General features: G+C 40.7%; 1 protein-coding gene across 1 annotated transcript; it reads right to left on the minus strand.

The window, feature by feature from the left end:
- Positions 1-300: 300 nt before the first annotated feature.
- LOC111324132 (cilia- and flagella-associated protein 337) lies at positions 301-18,307 on the minus strand. Its single transcript, XM_022927629.2, has 25 exons — positions 17,658-18,307; positions 17,082-17,171; positions 16,801-16,887; positions 16,582-16,650; positions 16,417-16,485; positions 16,037-16,071; positions 15,379-15,538; positions 14,941-15,043; positions 14,354-14,438; positions 13,516-13,652; positions 13,167-13,240; positions 9,656-9,774; positions 9,003-9,070; positions 8,786-8,850; positions 8,184-8,267; positions 7,626-7,763; positions 6,932-7,036; positions 6,213-6,437; positions 5,765-5,835; positions 4,709-4,965; positions 4,372-4,595; positions 4,036-4,248; positions 2,669-2,939; positions 2,352-2,487; positions 301-837 (listed from the first exon to the last, which is right to left on the minus strand). The coding sequence occupies exons 1-25, from the start codon at positions 17,820-17,822 to the stop codon at positions 372-374; spliced, it is 3,516 nt and encodes a 1,171-aa protein (XP_022783364.2). The 5' UTR covers positions 17,823-18,307; the 3' UTR covers positions 301-371.
- Positions 18,308-18,333: the final 26 nt, after the last annotated feature.

Consider the following 18,333-nt stretch of genomic DNA (forward strand, 5'->3'; position numbering starts at 1 on the left):
GCGGGTTCTCTGCAGACCAAAAAAAAAAAGATGTGGACTTAAATAAAGGTCAAAAAATTAAACTCGTACGTTGCACTATTCTCTCTCTCGATTCAGCTTGTCTGGATCCCAGCCTGGTAATGTCGCATGGGGAATTCTAAAATAGTCATAGAGTTTAAGCGCAACAATTTGCAGGGTATATTTCTGCCCACAGTAAAGTAGGAACTAGATTGGAACGAGACCATTTTTTTTTTTGAACGACGGGGCACTTGACTCAATAAAAAGGCTGTGACACATAAAGTGGCACATTTGAGATAGTCGCGCGATTAAAAATGATATCAGCCACTTTTATTCATTGTAATTTAAATTGATGCCAATCTCAAGTGGGTATTCTACTTTTTAAAGGATGGCCTTAAAATTTCGGGTGGTTTTCGGAAGGTACTTGCACGTGTTTGTTTACCAGGCGCACTGAAATATGTGGTGTGTTTAGAATCAGAGTTTGACCGATGACCTCTAGTCTTGGCAATCCGGGGAAGAAGGCCTGAAGAAGATTTTTTTCTGGTGTTGTGACTGCACAGTAGGGCTGGTGTCTTTGGTTCCTCAACAGCTTGTAGATCTTTGAAATTTAAACAGGAGTAAACAATCATCTGATCTTGATTGAATTTGAGTTTCGGTAGTGGTGGAAGGGGTTTGTGTCTAATCTTTGGCTTGTAAAATTTTCCTAAAATGTTCTTAAGCGACTGGCCAATGGAAGGCCCCCATTCGTCCTCCCAATCTGTGTTGTCTGTGGAACTCTGCAGGGTGGACTGCGTTCCGCGCCCAGAAATGGCCGTAATACGCATTACATGCCTCGCCAGTCTGTCACGAAAAGCAAAAAGAACAAACATTAGTGATTGAAGACTGCACGCTTAATTTGATGATCCTCAGCTAAGTGCAGTGAGGCAGATTTGGGAGCCCCATCTACAAAAAGTCGATAAAGGAGCTTACAATCAGCGGGATGACTTATGTTCAGAAATGTAGGCAGACTTGGTGAAATTTCATATGATGCACGATCCTCGCAGTAGATAGCGCTATTTAAGCAATAGCGAAAATCAGACCTGAAAAAAATCAGGCCTGTACGGGACTCGAACCACTGACCTCTGCGATACTAGTGCAGCGCTCTACCAATTGAGCTAACAAGCCAACTGGGAGCAGGCCGTTAAGTTGATTCGTAATAAACCCGTGAAAGTGATAAATGAGATACAATGAAATATATGAAGTTCATATATTTCATAACTTCATATATTTCATTGTATCTCATTTATCACTTTCACGGGTTTATTACGAATCAACTTCACGGCCTGCTCCCAGTTGGCTTGTTAGCTCAATTGGTAGAGCGCTGCACTAGTATCGCAGAGGTCAGTGGTTCGAGTCCCGTACAGGCCTGATTTTTTTCAGGTCTGATTTTCGCTATTGCTTAAATAGCGCTATCTACTGCGAGGATCGTGCATCATATGTATCTAATACCGCAGTACAAAATATATGAACTTCATATATTTCATTGTATCTTGGTGAAATTTCGTCAAACCGAGTGAATGTCCATGGACTGGACGATTTTGGCAAATTTTAGTCAAATTCGTCAAAGCGAATCCGGTTTGGCGGATTTGACGAATTTGAACGGATGAGTTATAACTTACTGTTTTTAAAAGCGATGGTATCACAGTACCATCAGGAATACCATCAAGAACGTGAAAAGGTATGGCAGTTAACGAGATGTTGCGTTTTATCTGCGTTTCATACTTATAAACCGCACAGTAGTCCGGTATCAGTACCAGAGTTTTATCATTAAGGACTCGGCGTGCAACTGCAGTGATGTCATTTAGATACAATGAAATATATGAAGTTCATATATTTTGAACTGCGGTATTAGATACGTATGGTGCACGATGCTCGCAGTAGATAGCGCTATTTAAGCAATAGCGAAAATCAGACCTGAAAATCAGACCTTTCAGGTCTGATTTTCAGACCTTTCAGGTCTGATTTTCAGGTTTTGCTTAAATAGCGCTATCTACTGCGAGGATCGTGCACCATACGTAGTGATGTCATTGTTGACGGTAAAATCGCAGAATATTTTTGTTTCGCCAGACATCGACGCTTTTAAGCGAACAAATTTTATGCAGAGAGAATTGGCGTTAGGCGTGTATTTGGATTGAAGAGGATCTTTGGAACACTCCAAACTACTAGTACGTGAGTTGATTTCCTCTCGGGGAAACTGACTTCTTTTCCACCAATTTCTAATTCAAGGGCATTTCATGATAAAAGAGATGTCGGACGTTTGATGCAAAGGATCTATTGAAGCTCTCCATTAACATTAAAAAGAAAAACCCAGTTACCTCCATCTTGGTCTAGGAGAACTCAACAAAGATCTGAGGGTCTCGGCTGAAGCGATCCGCTGAATATCCGGTGGAAGTCGTTGTAATCCTTCGGTTGCTAGCTCTATATCCCATAATACCCGCTGACCAAACAATCCTGAATGATGCAGTATAGATATTTAAATTAAAATTCATATTTTGAGCTCGGTAGTGAAAAAGAGAAAGATTTTTTTCTTCTTGTCCCATGACAAAAGACATTCATTTCGATGAAGCAATTCATCACCCCTCTAGTTTTTGATGAATCTTTCAAGTCTGAGTAGTAATAATAATTTCTTTACCTATATATCTTCCTGTTTGGGTCCATAACCTGACAGAAGCATCTTTGGAAGCAGTAATGATAAGCTGGCGGTTGTCGACAAAGTCTAAGCTAACAATTGGCTGGAGATGAGCTCTGAATGAAATGACCAGTGGAGGTGGCTTGGTATTGATTCCTCCTGCTTTGCTCGACTTCTGGCTGTACCTTCTGTTCCCTAGGGATAGTTTCCTTTGTTGTGGTGTCGCTGGTTTCTGGTCGCCGCTACTTATGCAGTAACAAGATATGTCCCAAAGCTGTGGAGTAAATGTAATAATGCAAGTACAGATTTTGTCTTTTAACAGGGAGCGGTGTAAACCGTAATAACTGTATGCTTGATCACAGTCACTGCTGTCGAAACTTTCAAACTTTGCTTTCTGTTGCATTCGCAATTTTATTTTCAACACTTTTATCTTGCCTAATTATTTTACCTCAAAAATAACAACCTGTCCAACTTCAATCATTAGCCTGGGTATATTGTGCAATGAAATGAAATTGCAGAAGTACTCGTGAACAGGAGATCACTTGGAGCAGGGTTGGCGTAGTGGTGAGAGCGCTCGCCTTCCATCAATGTGTGCCGGGTTCGATTCCCGGACACATATGAAATATATGAACTTCATATATCCATCGTATAAGTGGATTGAGTTTGTTGGTTCTCTACTCTGCTCCGAGAGGTCTTTCTCCGGGTACTCCGGTTTTCCCCTCTCCTCAAAAACCATCATCATTTGAATTTATTTAATTTAGAGTTTATTTGCATTTACACACGACCCCACACGCTGTTCAGCTTTAAACATTGTCGTGTCTAAATAAAGGTGTTATTATTCTTCTTATTATTATTATTATTATTATTATTATTATTATTATTGGAATTGTTGAAAAATTGTTGCTTTAACAACTCTGTAAATAACTTCTTTTGGATATATCAACAGAGTTGAAATGGTAAATTGGCCACCGTAACGACTACAAAAGCTGACGTTTCGAGCGAATAGATGAGTTGTGGGTTGTGTGTGCTTTTAAAGGCATAAAATAAAACAGATCTTTTGGCTTTGAAACCAAGGTTTTGGTATCAATTTTTCTTCGAAAAAACAACTAGGTAAGAAATGTGAATGGGCAAGGAATTTCTTTCGTCGATCACACCTTCTAAGGATCGCCTTCTTGGTCAAGTTTACAGTCCAAGACCCACTGCAAACGTGTTTTGCCCACCTTTTTCCCCGGCTAATGGCCTGAACGAGCGGTTGGCAAAAGATTATACACTGAGCCCAATGTAATCTCTTGTTGGCAATCCACAGATTCCCGGTTGCTTGTCATTTCAGTTGCATATCAGTTTAGTTAAGGTTAACAAGAATGTGTTACCTTGATAAAGCCAGCGGTGTCACCGGTAATGAGCATGCTATTGTCACCATTAGTTGCCATGGAGAGAACAGAATCATGGTTACCCTGTGCAGCAGTGAAGTAACCCAGTAAACCTCCGCCACAGATACTCCAGGCCCTTACGGAGCCGTTTGACCCCGATGTTATCAGGGTAGCCGTGGTGAAGCTGTTTTCGCGCTTTTCTAGAAAAATAACCTAAGTAAGGATAGAGTTAGAAAAGTAATGGTTACTGCATTCTTTTCTTTAACAACTGGCGTTCATTCCTTTGTTCCTTGATTCAAGTGCTTTCTGATTTTTTTAAAGTAATTCCTGCTTTACCTTGTCTACTGAAGAATCATGATAACTTTCGTGAGATCTCAAGGGTGATAAATCTGGAAGGTGGCTTTTCCTTCTCTGTGAATTTTCTAATCTGTCCTTTTGCACGGAGCAGTTTTTGAGCCGCCCAACTGATTGCATTGATGTACAGCGGCGATTCTTCTTGTCTGAATAAATACTTCTCTTCCTCGACATTTCTTCCTTAAGTCTGTTCTCTGTTTCAGTCACTTAAAATGATCAAACAAGACGTAAACAATTCATACATCTATGGGATAGACCATGATTGTGTTATTCAGCATGCCATTTGACTGTTACGTTTGTGCAATGACTGTTCACTGACCTGTATTACAATGAGTAACAAGTCTTTTAACTTCTGCGGGAATAACAGACTGTGTTCTTTCTAAGCCATAGTCACAAGCATGCAGTCGACAGTTAACACTTCCACTTTCAATGTTCCAAACTTTAACGAGACCATCATATGAAGAGGTGGCCACTAAACCAGTTGGGTACATTGCAGCAGATAGAATGTCGTCATCATGGAAATGTGGCCATACGCGGGGATCTTCTTCCTCCGTCGGATCCTCGTTCCGGCAATCCCTGAATACAAGAATCAAATTAACATATGGACGCGAGCGTTTTCTTTGTTCCCTGCATTTTTAGACTCAGATCTCCAAATATATCTGCCGTGACGACAACAATCGTCCATGAACGCGAAAAGACATGTAACATTTGTTAATGTACATCCGAATCCGAATATAACAAACAGTGCACTCGACTGCATCGGTTTCTGCTGCATACTGAGTTCACTTGCTCGTGTTTAAAACTTCGTGTGAAATCCTCTTACAAGCTGAGGTGATTCAGCTCCTTAGAGCAAAGAAAATCCCAGAAGACGAGAAGGCAAATATATTTACAAAACTAACGATTTTAACAAAAAAAAAATCATGCTATGTGAAATACGAAAATCCAGTGAAAGTGCTTCTCTACAGGTGGCCCAAATGGCATGTGTGGGATTGTATTTTCCATTTGATTCATGCAGCATCACAATACCAGAACTACGCTGAAAAGAAGTAAAGATACTTGCAAGAGTGACTGACATGAAATGATCAAGTTGCTATCCAACTTCCGACGGTGACAAGTGAATTCCTTGGTCGAACCGGCATATATGGTTTTCACAAATTCACAGTCATTTATTCATCACTTCGCGGGTTTATTAGGAATGAATGAAATATGTTCATTACTGCGAAGATCGCTGTTATACTCAGAATATCAGTTGCGTACTACTTCTCTTCATGTAACTCAGACGTAAGAAAAAATAATTTTCAATCTGTAACAACTATCTGGAAACTGGCAGAAGTATAACTATGAACGTGCAGCCGTACTCTGCTTTGGTACTTACTTGTAAATGGTCACATTTCTGTTCCATCCCACTGTTATTATCTTCTGTTTAAAACACAGGATACCTGTTATCTGAGAGACCAGCAGAACTTTGTCAACATAAATAAAAGGGAGTTTGCTTTTTGGACACGCGAAAATATTTTGCTTGCTCATCAAGGGATTACTGAATTTTAAACATACAGTGTGTATGTATACCTCTGACTATGTTCGTAACCTGAGTTGCCATTTTTGCACATATGCGCTTTTGTGTTAACCTCAGTTTCATTAAAGTTTTAGCCAATCAAACAGCTTGATTCATGTATAAAACCGGTGGAAATTCAGAAATTTTATCGTATCTAGGAGAAGTCTTTGATGTCGTTGAGATATCCGTGATTTACGAACGGTGTGGTAGACTGAGTAAAATAACAGACCAACAGGGAACCAGGAGACACCAAGGAAGTTTTTTTTACCTCTTCATTGTCTACAGCTTGTAATTTGCTCAAACAGCAGCCGTTGTTAAAGTTCCATATCCGTACTGTTCCATCTCTACCTCCAGTTATAAGTCTTCTCTTGGACGGATCAAACCTCATTGCTGTTATTTCAGAGCTACCGTGAGCATTGGAAAATTGGATGATTTTCTCGCCTGTCTCTAGGCTCCAAACACAAACCACAGATTCATGACAAGCGCTTACAACCTGTTCAAATAAGTTTATACAAAGTATTGTCAGCCAGGGTAGGAATCGCAAAAAAAATAATTGTGAGGTTTTTACTGTAATGCCTGAGGCCTGTATATCATTTTCAACCCACAGTGGTTCTAAACAATTCAGAGTCTTCTACTCCGAAACTGGAGCGCGAGCTGCTAAGACGTAACAAGCAATGCATCTATTAGGAAGCGGGTTTCTTCCTTAATTCATTTGTACGCTTTGATTCAAATTGATTCGTTGGTTGCAGAAAGCAAGTGGTTGTGAAAATAATTTGTCAAGTGCATGCCAGCAACTGAACCTCAAAGCTGTGGGTTTAGACTTGAACGCTCTTCTTTTGCTTCTTCGATTGCCGGTTGCTCAAATATTTAGCGACAGAGATTTCGTTGGCGATCTTGACCATGTAAGAGGATCATATGTGATACACGATCTGCAAAGTAGTTGATGTTTGACGTTGTAATGATTCACTGTATGTTGCAGTTGATTACCTGATCAAACAGATCATTATAAATAGCAGCACAAAGCGGTTTGGAATGACTTGTGATGGTATGTTCCTCTGATGGTTCATCCTTTTTACCCTCAATGACTGATAACTAATAATTAAACAATAATGACTGATAACTAATAATTAAACAGTAATGACTGATAACTAATAATTCAACAGTAATGACTGATAACTAATAATTCAACAGTAATGACTGATAACTAATAATTCAACAGTAATGACTGATAACTAATAATTCAACAGTAACAAGACAACAATGTTAGAAATACACAAGATTGGGTTATACAAGATTTGGTCATGTAAGATTTGCTAACGTAAGATTTGGTCATTTCTTTGTTTCCGGAAAAGGTAAAAAATGAATGTCACATAGCAAATCTCGATACGTTGTCCTGTCTCTGAAAAGGTTCAAAGTGGCACCTTAACGACATTTATCACCACCCAATGGTTTTTTATGTCTGTATGATAAACAAGGTAAAAACTCTTGCAGAGGAGCGTTCATCATCAGCAGGTGCAACTAAGGAGGGAAAGTTATTTTATGTACCGGATCTTTGAAATTTTTTTGCGAATAAACACTCAAAACGACTCAGTTAAACATTGTCCTGCAATGGTAAGGTTAATATGAAATGGCATGTCGGATTATGCTGAGTTGCATCGCAAAGGAGAGATTATGTTGTCACCTGGTTGGTTCCTACAAAAATGCAGTGAGAATATGAGTTGTAATAGAGGCTGGAGATCACGTGAGGGCCTGGTAACAGGGAGCGTGCAGGAATGGTTTGTACACAGCAAAGGTCACGCATGTCCCATATCTTGATAGCCTGTCAATATGAAAATCAAAATAATCTTATCTGAAATGAATCACCTCCTCCTGATTGTAATCTCGGGCGAGGCAAAGCAATACCAACGCTGCCCAATTTCGATTTTCAATTGTGATTAAGATTAATTGAACCATTAAAAAAAACTGTTTTACGCAATCCAGATACGTTTTATCCTTCGTTTATCTTTGGGATCTCTAAGGTAGCTTAGTATCCTGTATTTTAAATCATTTCCGGGGAGTATATTTGATTCACGAGGACAGGTTGGACATGAAAGAGTAAATAGAGAAGTGGAGGTGTGTGGTGCTGGGTTGCCGGAATTCCTTGGTGTGTGAGCTCAGAAGCCATGTTCTGTCCACTTATCAATGCTTAAAAAATGCATTTTACCGTATATAGTCTCAAATGATAGAAAGACATGAATACCTTGTCTTGAGCAGCGCTGATTATCTCTCCTTTGTCACTGTTCACTAAGATATGTGTCACTGCTGAACTGTGACCCTTTAACACCTAAAAAAGATTCGTAGCATCATGTTGATGATACTTTTTATCTTATTGTAGTCAATTTAACTTTGTTTGATCTGAGGTTAACTGAATTACACGTCGCTGGAGTCGTAAATTTCAAGTCGCATCCCGGTCTACTGTGCAGGGTTTGGAACTGCAAATGAACGACGAACGCTGACAGATCCACAAGTCTAATTTGACGATATATCTGAGTTCAAATTCTTGATTTGTGGCATGCAGCTTACGTTTTATCACAGGAGTAAAAATGTCTGGAAAAGCATGACTGTTATCAATAATTCAGAAAGGTAACGAAAGCGCAACAAACCCGAAACAAAGTAAGGAAGAAGGACAGCAGAGAAAAATAGGGAAAGAATCACTACGTTTTTGTCTAATAATGGTCGAATGAGCCGGTGACAGGAGTTTGTGGGGGCTTTGTATGCCATTAAGCACCAATATTCTGGGTAAAACTGGTCAGAGGGGGAACGCTTGGATCATGACAGTGAACTCAATTGTCTCAAACTTACCGATGTTGCTTTAGCTGTAACATATGGATTCCACAGGCGGACATAATGATCGAGGCCACCAGTTACTGACAAAGAAACATATGGACACTGTAAGAAATCAAATTTATGAACAGGAATGGAACTATGATTGCGTGCAATAGCTGACCAGGAAGGGAACTGAGTGGAAACAGTGATAGCCTCTAAACAGTTGTTGATCCGACTTTCTTCTCCTGCTTACCAATAACGTTCCATTCCTTGCAGTAATCAAACGACGTGATGCCTTTGCGGATACGAAACACAGAGCTCCTGTGAAAAAGGGAACAATAACATTATAAATGCTGGTTTAAAAGAAAAAAATTCGTTCCCGTTACCAAGTTTTACTTCACTTGTTATTTAAGAAATAAGGACCTTTTCCTTTCTTATGTTAATAATCTGTTGGTCCAAACACGAAGGGGAGTTAGGAGAATGGGTGATAGGAACTTGCATGACTTTCGAGATTTTCTTTAAGTACCTCAGTAGCCACTACAGACAGGGAGCGTTGTATCTAAGTTCATTTTATGAATCTTTATGCATTTCACAAGTAACGAATATTGAATAATTACAGTTCACCGAAGTGGAGGTGAATTGTGCTTGCTATTCACTTCTGAACTAGCTAATCAGGACTCAATCAGCTCGAACGAAAAGCACTATTCACTTGTGTGGTATATACTAAGTTCAATTATTTCCTCGATTCATTTGCTTTATCAAGAGCGCAGAATGCTAGAGACACCAGGAGCTGATTGATCAGTAGTTGTTGGAAACGTGTTCGAGGTACGTGTCACATTGTAGTGTTTCAATTAGCTGTCAAATGAAGCAAAGGAAACAGCGATGTGTTAGTCAAGTTTTACTGACGTCGTTTTTCTTTCCACGTCTCCGAGGTACATGGAAGTGTTGGTCGCTGTAGCACAGGAGATAAAGCAGTGCAACGAAGGGTAATATCTAACTTTACGTATCCAGTCCTCGTGAAGATTCTGAAAAGAAAAGAAACAAGGTCACTTCTCAAATACTTCACATGATTGCTTGCCGTGGCCGCTCTTACCCAAGCGCAGTGTATCTCTCTTTAAATGACGGATGTGTACAAAGAACAAGGAACAACATTGTTCAAGTTGCCGGGATCCCGGCAACTATAGCTAATTCAGAATAAAAAGAGGCTAGGCTGCAAAGGGTTTTTGAGCCTATCTGTCCTAAACAGTGGGTACATTGTTGCGGGGTCCTGTAGTGTCCAGGCCTCCAAGTCACGCCCAAGGCCCCAGGAGACATTTACTCGGGTATTTATTATGCACGGTAAAGTGAGAACGGAGGTGATACAATCTAGGATAACAAACAACTAAAGGAGCTGTAAGCGAACTGTAAGCGAACTGTAAGCGAACTGTATAAGCGAACTCCAGAACGTTACATTGGCGACGAGAACTGGAGGCGGAGCTGGAGAGACTTATAAGAGATGATGTAATCGAGAAGGTCGAAGAGCCTACCAGTTGGGTATCCCCAGTCGTGATTACACCCAAGAGAACGGCGAATGAAATTCGACTGAACGTGGATATGAGAGAGGCCAATAAAGCCATTCCGCGGACCCATACTATTATGCCTACTCTCGAGGATATCACACATGAGCTCAATGGAGCAACTGTTTTCTCCCACTTGGATATGAATCATAGCTATCATCAACTGGAACTGCAAGAGAACAGCCGGGACATCACCACATTCTCAACGCACATCGGGTTGTAAAGATACAAAAGGCTAAATTTTGGCACGAGATCCGCGGGTGAAATCTTTCAAGACACCGTGAGCAGGGAGATCACCCGAGACATACCTGGATGCCTCAACATCAGTGACGACATTCTTGTGTACGGAAAAACACAACAGGAACATGATCGGAATCTAGACAAATTATTCAAGAAGGCTAGAGAAAAGAAGATCACGTTTAACAAGGGAAAGTGTGAATTCAATAAGCAAAGTTGCGTGTATTACGGGATGAAGTTTTCTAAAGATGGAGCATCCCCTGACCCGCGAAAGGTTGAGGCTATCAAGGCGGCCGAGCCTCCTCGCAACGCGAAGGAACTGAACTCATTCCTATGTACAGTGCAATACAACGCGAGATTTATGGAAAAGTATGCTTCTCAAACCGAACTTCTGAGAGGTTTACTCAAAGCCAACGTTTTTGGCTGGACGAGAAATCGTCAGGAAGCGTTCGAGAGTTTGAAAGAAGGCCTTAGCTCAGACACAGTCTTGGTCTATTTTGACCCCGCCGCAGAGCACGAGGTTCATGTGGATGGCTGTCCGTTAGGAATCTCAGCGACCTTGGTCCAACGTGAGTCGAGTGGCAAAGGCTGGAGGGTGGTGCAATACGCTAGCAGGGCCCTCTCAGATGCGGAACGGAACTATTCCCAAATCGAGCTAGAGATGCTGGGGGCAGATTTTGCGTGCAGGAAATTTCATGTATTCATGTATGGCTTGCCGTTCAAAATAGTCACCGATCACAAACCGCTCGAAGTCATCCTGAACAACCCTAGGCATCAGACGTCAATACGGCTGCAAAGAATGATGGTACGAATGCTCGATTATGAGTTCAAGGTCGAATATAGGACCGGAAAGACGAATATCTCCGATTATACATCTAGGCACCCGCTGCCTCGTGAAACCTGCACTAGAAGGGAACTAGGCACTACCAAGGATGTCAAGCAGTACGTGAATTTCGTGGTCGCAAGTGACATTCCCCGGGCTATCAGCAAAGAGGACCTGGTAAAGGCAACGGAAAACGACGAGGAACTAAAAGGGTTAATCACCTGTATACGGGAGAGGAAGATCGACCACAGGAACCAAGACATGAAAGCGTACTTCAATATTTACGATGAATTGGCTGTGGCTGACGGTCTTGTCCTTCGGGGTGAAAGAATCATAGTCCCTCGAGAATTCAGAGAAACTATGGTGAAAATTGCTCATGAGGGTCACCAGGGCATCGTTCGTACGAAACAACTGCTTCGTGCCCACGTTTGGTTTCCCGGAATCGATAAGATGGTCGAAAAGCACGTTGAGAATTGCCTAGCTTGTCAAGCTACCATCTCTTGCCACACCAGAGAGCCACTCCAAATGTCGGAGCTACCAACAGGTCCGTGGAAGAAGATCAGTGTGGATTTTGTGGGACCTTTTCCAAATAAGGACATGGCTTTAGTGTTCTGGGACCAGTATTCAAGATATCCTGTCGTAGAATTTGTCACAAGTACCTCCGCAGAGGCTGTAATTCCCCAGCTCACACGTGTTTTTACTACTTATGGAATTCCAGAAGAGGTGAAGACAGATAACGGCCCCCCATTTAATGGGTCCAAATTTGCAAAATATGCCCAAGAACAAGGGTTCAGGCACAGGAAAGTCACACCCGGATGGGCGGAGGCAAATGGTGACGTCGAACGATTCATCCAGACGGTCAAAAAGAGCGCGAGGGTTGCCAAGATTGAGGGGAAAGCATTTAAACAAGAGATCCAAAGGACGGTTGGCAACTATCGTGCTACACCCCATCCTGTGACGAGAGAGAGTCCCGACAAGCTTATGTTCGGGAGAGAGATAAGAAGAAAACTGCCAGAAAGGGTTGTTCCCCAGGAAGAACAACGCCATGAACTAATCCGTGAAAGAGACCAGAGAAAGAAGAAGCAAATGAAAGCTTAGGCTGATGAGCGCAGACACACATCACAAAGCTCGATCAAAATTGGTGACCGTGTCCTTTTGAAACAGAATAGGGGTAACACGTTGACCCCGCCCTATGATCCACGACCATATGCAGTCGTTGGAATAAAAGGGAGCATGATCACTGTGAAGAGAGGAAAGGAAGGCAAATCCCGCAATTCTTCCCACTGTAAGGTACTCAAGTATGCTGGAAAGGAGGAGCACGACGATTTGGATTGGGACAAAGAACAACAACCGATGAGCAGGCGACCAACGAACCGCCATATTGAAGGTTCCTGGAGAAGGAAATATAGTCATGCAAGAGACGCACAGGGGACCGACAATCGCGCCATCGGAACCCCGGAGATCAGTACGAGCCAGAACGTCCACGTGGGAAACAATTTAGAGAGACTTCAAGCCTCACTAAAGAAAAGGGAGGAGGTGTAGTGTCCAGGCCTCCAAGTTCACGCCCAAGGCCTCAGGAGACATTTACTCGAGTATTTATTATGCACGGTAAAGTGAGAACGGAGGTGATACAATCTAGGATAACGAACAACTAAAGGAGCTGTAAGCGAACTGTATAAGCGAACTCCAGAACGTTACAGGTCCGAGGCTATTAAGGTTTCAGCAAAGATGGTGTAAGGAAAGAACCAATTAATTGCTTTAGCCCTTGTCTAAACCAGGCTTTTGTGTGCGTTTTACTTACGTTGAATTGAAACAGTGTTATGTTTGAATGTTTCCCTTGCTGAATTTCCCATAAGGAAAATCTTCTGAAAGATACTGGAAGCAAATAAAAAAGAAAAGCAATTCTTAGTGGTTGTCAATTTTGTTCAATGTGGAAGTAAATAACAAGCCTTATTTACTCGGCGCGGCACGAACCATGTTCAATTAATAACTTGGAAAAAGATGACTGGCTGATATATATAAATAATCTTTGCAAAAATGAAGACGATGGAAATAGTTTTTGACAATACACTAAGGTGTCAGCTTGGTGTTCCGTTTGACTAAACAATATATCATCTTAATCAAGTTCTGGTGAAAACCAAGCCTGATACCGGAAGGAATCTGTTGTCCAAGGTTCATGTCAAACAAGCAACCTGTCATTGCATTGAATTTCAACTTCAAACAGATCACTGAACCTCCAGCATCTCCACACAACAAAATTCCCACATTTGACTTGGTTGAGCTGCACCTGAAAGATGGTATAAACTTACACTGTAATTCATGTTTCTGAGATGCACTGAACCAGACAGTTAGACTTAGGTAATGACAGGCAAATACGGAAGTGTTGCATCACTTTAGTTGTATTTAACCCTTTGCCTTCTTCGAACTTAAAAAAATTATAAGATTTCTCTGGCAAAATGTATTGGGTCTGGCTTTTGTACCGACACGACTATTTTAAATTATGGAAACAGCTGTTGAACTGTTATGCATTCGGCTGCTTTGAATTAGGCCCAATCCATCCTGAAGCATTTTCATTTGAATTCTTATACAATTTAATGCATTTTCAATTGAACCCCCTCGGACGAAAATGACAACGATTTACGAAAAAGGTTTTAAAAGAGGATCGTATTATTTTGACAAAGCATCGTTCAGAGAGTGGACATAGGTGAAAACGCTGGGTGTTGAAAATGATGACGACGAAGTTTCACAAACAGTTGTTTCCGTCGGCGGTGTCGGGAGTTTCTGTTCGGTTGATTGTCGAAAACGTTTAGGATAAGTGTGCAATTTCAAATGGAAACGCTTTAAGGTGGAAAAGTGAGTACAAAAAGAGAATGATAGAGTGTACGAAAATATTTTGCTTCGTTTTGTTAAGGCGAAAACGAATACTTTTAGAAAACGAAGCAGAGAAGCTGGCGTTTAGCTACCCTCAGTGCGGTTACCAGGACTTACCAGTAATCCATTGTTAATACACAGTAATCCAAACTACAGATCACGTACTGTTTGTCAAAACTAGTGGCAGCGCAGTCATAAAATGCTAAAAAGAAAAGCCAAATTAAAAGGAATATAAATGAATATTCCGTGTGATATTCCATGAAGATGTAAAGAGTTGTCAGATATGATCTCACTTGTTCCACGTCAAAACTCTTCGATTTCTGTTAATTTCAGTTCTCATCGTGTTCAGTCACCTTGGTGAAGCAACAGAATCGGCAAGAAAGGTAAAAGAGGACGTTTTAACAAGTTGTTCATGTCTTTCCTGTCCACCAAAATTGACTCTCTTAATTCATAGGGAGAGAGTTCAATTATTCAATTACTGTCAAAGAACTCAAGAGATTTAAACAGATTAGTTTGGTTTCATCAACTGAGTTGATAATGTGAATCGGCCTTCATCAAAAGAGCTAACGTTCATTCGCTCTGATGAAGGCTCGAAACATCAACTAAAGAATTTCTTTTTGTTGACAACTTCATATTATCAACTCAGTTGATAAAACCAGCACAGTTTCTTTAGAAACTTACGTCCTTAATTGATTTATACAGACCTATCTCGCTATCTGCCGTTGATAAAGCAAGCTTCTTGACATTTGGCAACACAACACAGTCTGTAATCCAAACATTTTTGCTGGCTTTGCCCTCGTGCCCTAACTAAAATAAAGAAAAAGATTACAGGAACACGGTATGCTCTGCCACACCTACTTCGCTTCACCTCTTCGAAATACCTCTTGGAGATTATGAAAGCTTTTTCCTCTGCCTACTGAAAACATTGCATACTTTGATACTTCTCGTAACTGAGAGTAATCCCCTAATAAAATATACGGCAGCTTTTCTCACCTTTTTCATTTTAGCTCGGGAAATTCAAAAAGGTAGTGAGTAAAGAATAAGGTGCAATTTAAATAACAGTCTCCAGTAGAGAGAATACTTTTCCCATACTTCACAGTGCTCAGGGTTTTTACTTACTTGCAGCATAACGCGTCACTTACTGACAGAGTTTTTTGAGGATGTAAATCCATGTTCCAGAAGTGCAATGTCCCTTCCTTGCTGACGGAAACGTATCTTCCCCCATTGCTGTCAGTTGGGTCATCAGTGCCATGTGACAATTTAGGAAGGTATGTTATCCGTGTGATTGTGTCGCGATGAGAACTAAGATCACAGTAAAGTAAAAAGACTGTCGAAATCAGCATGGATGGGTGGGTGGGTGAGTGGACCATTCCTCTTAGGGTGTGAGTAGTAGTTCCAGTGTACCGTGGAGTGCGTCAAGACAAGGAAAGGCTTACACTCGAAATGTCAGCTTTCCAAAATTCGCGTCGCCAGTTCATATGTTGTTCTCAAGTTTTAGTTGAAAATCAACCAAGCAATTCTTTGTGGGCAACGTTTTATAGAAAATTTAATGTTATTAGGCGAGAGTGAAATAGATGCCATTTGAATATCTTGAAACCATCTATATTCGCTTGAAGCAATCAACGCACTCTTTCATCGGCCATCCACTAAGGGGCAAAGGTAGCCTACACTATTCAAGCTTCTGTCTCGGATTAGTTTCAAAACAATAGTATTCAGAAATTATCGAGATTAAGTTTTTGTCGCTACATAACGCCACACTGGTAACTATGTTACCTTTTTAATTCGTAATAGCAAGATTACCTGGGAATTTCTCTGGCTGGGATCGGGAATTCCATCTGTAAAGATAAAAGGTTTCACTGAGCTGTCTGTACATTAGAGCAGTTGAAATCTTAAAGACTTTTAGGTTTTCGTTTACGATTCAATGAGACCCAGCTAGATGGAGAAGAATGAACGATCATCTTGCAAACAGTGCCGGAAATCGCACCTGCATGGTGATTGGTAAATTATTCCATTTGTGCCCATGATTTCGATGATACAGTTCTACTTAATGCCATGAACAACATCGAAAAACAAATTTTTACCAGATTCAAAGGTTGTGCGCTTTTAATAACGAGCCTTAGTGACTTCTTTACAATAGAGGTGCTGACGCGCCCAACCAGGGGAGAGATGGGGCAACTCACCTCTCTGTCTTCACTGCTCATCACATCTTTTAACTGAGTCTCCAACAACATGTAGGAACAAAACTCTTCCTTAAATGCAAAATAAAATCACATATGCTTGTCAGTGAGCTAATCTTTTGTGTTATTTTTCCCCTAAGATTTGTAATGTAAAATATTATATCTTACCCAATCTACTGTTCCATCGCAGTTAGCGTCAACTTTCATGAAGATTATAGCCAGCTGATTATCATCAGGCTACGAGTTAACAGAAAAACAAGACACTGCGCACTATGATTCATTTTTAACTGACACTATGATATAGGGCATAGGAAAAATATATGCTCACGAACAAACGACTAAATAATAACAAGCATCTCAAAAATCAGCTCTCTCTCTTTCTCTTACCACTTCACCTTTACCAGCCATAGTTTTGATCATCGCCATGCGAAACTCGTCCATATCCAGTCCTCCGCCGCCATCTTCATCGGCTTCCTAAAAAGAAATGATAACCTGAAACTTTTCATCCCTTGCGCAGCACTGGTTTCACACTTCACACTTTTGCGTGTTTCTATTCACTTTTGGTCCAGGTTTGAGGAAAAAGAGTGCGAGCAGCGCGAAAAATATGATCTTCCTTAAAAAAAAAACAAACAAACAAACAAAAAAAAAAAACACTGTGATGTACAAACCTCGAATATCTTTTGCAACATTTCAAGATTTTCGTTGTTCATCTGATCTTCCAGTTTGACCATGGTTGGCTTGGTTGGTTTATGCTCGGTCTGATGAAAAAGAAAATGATGCGCCGTAAGCGAGATAACCTTGTAGATGCAACATAATTATTTAGAAAAAGCTCACTGTTTTTGGCACTCGTTCAGTGAAGTTTAGCCTTGTTATCCCGCTATTTTAGAATTTTTTTCATCTCAAAAACTCGACGTCCAGCCCAGTCGCCCACCTCTGTAAAAGTATAAAGTGAGTGGACCTAGATCTGAAATTCAATCTAATAGAGGCGATGAATCAGTGCAGCAGTTTTCGAAAAGAAGTTTTACAACTTGACTAAGTGCTTCTCAATATTTTTGTAGTAGTGAAATACAATCCTAGGCAAGAAAGTCACTCAGAAGAAAACTCGTTGCTTGTGTGTTAATCACAATGGCGAACACCAACTTCTGACTCATTATTCAGAAGCTTTCTGACAGAATTTAAAAGTTAAAGAAGTTTCAAATTTCAGGAAGCATGTTCTAGATCTGTTATACCAAAATAATCTTCACCTTGCTCGCAGTTCGGGAAGTTTTTTGTTGCTCCGTAGTATTGTTGTTCCGCTCTGCATCCTCTGAGCTGGAAGTCGAACCATCGTCATCGTCTGATAATTCCTCGTTATCTTCATCCTCCAAGGGTGAGAAAGTTAACGGATCATTTGCTTCCTCCTCGTCCATTTTGGTCGTCCACTTAATTTCTCTTGTATTTTATTCTATTCATCCACAACTGTATGACATGCCAGTGACATCACAAAAGAAGGGACTTGCGAGAGCTCTCAGTAGTGCTCGCGCAATTGACTCATCTTAGTAATGGTAATTGAACTGAGTGGAGTGCAGTTTGGGCTGAAATGATACGCGTGATTTCAAAATCGAATGAGCGCGCAGCGCGAGTTTGATTTGAAATCACAAGTACGATTTCAGACCAAAATTGCACGACACGAGGTTCAATTACCACTTTATTACATCCATTTTGAAATCGCCCAAATACAGGACTTGGTCAATTCAAATATTTTATTGATACAGTACTGAGCTAGTTTACAAATAAAAAGTGGAACTGGAAATGCTTTTACACCTTATTTTGTATGTAAAACAGAAAGACTTTGACGTTATGTGTCAAAAACTCAGTCAAGAGTAAAATGATGCGATTAAGAGCAAAAAATGGTGCGATTCATGAATAAATCGCACAATT

The sequence above is a fragment of the Stylophora pistillata genome, chromosome 9 (genome assembly GCF_964205215.1).
Source record: "Stylophora pistillata chromosome 9, jaStyPist1.2, whole genome shotgun sequence".
In the NCBI taxonomy this organism is placed as follows: domain Eukaryota; kingdom Metazoa; phylum Cnidaria; class Anthozoa; order Scleractinia; family Pocilloporidae; genus Stylophora; species Stylophora pistillata.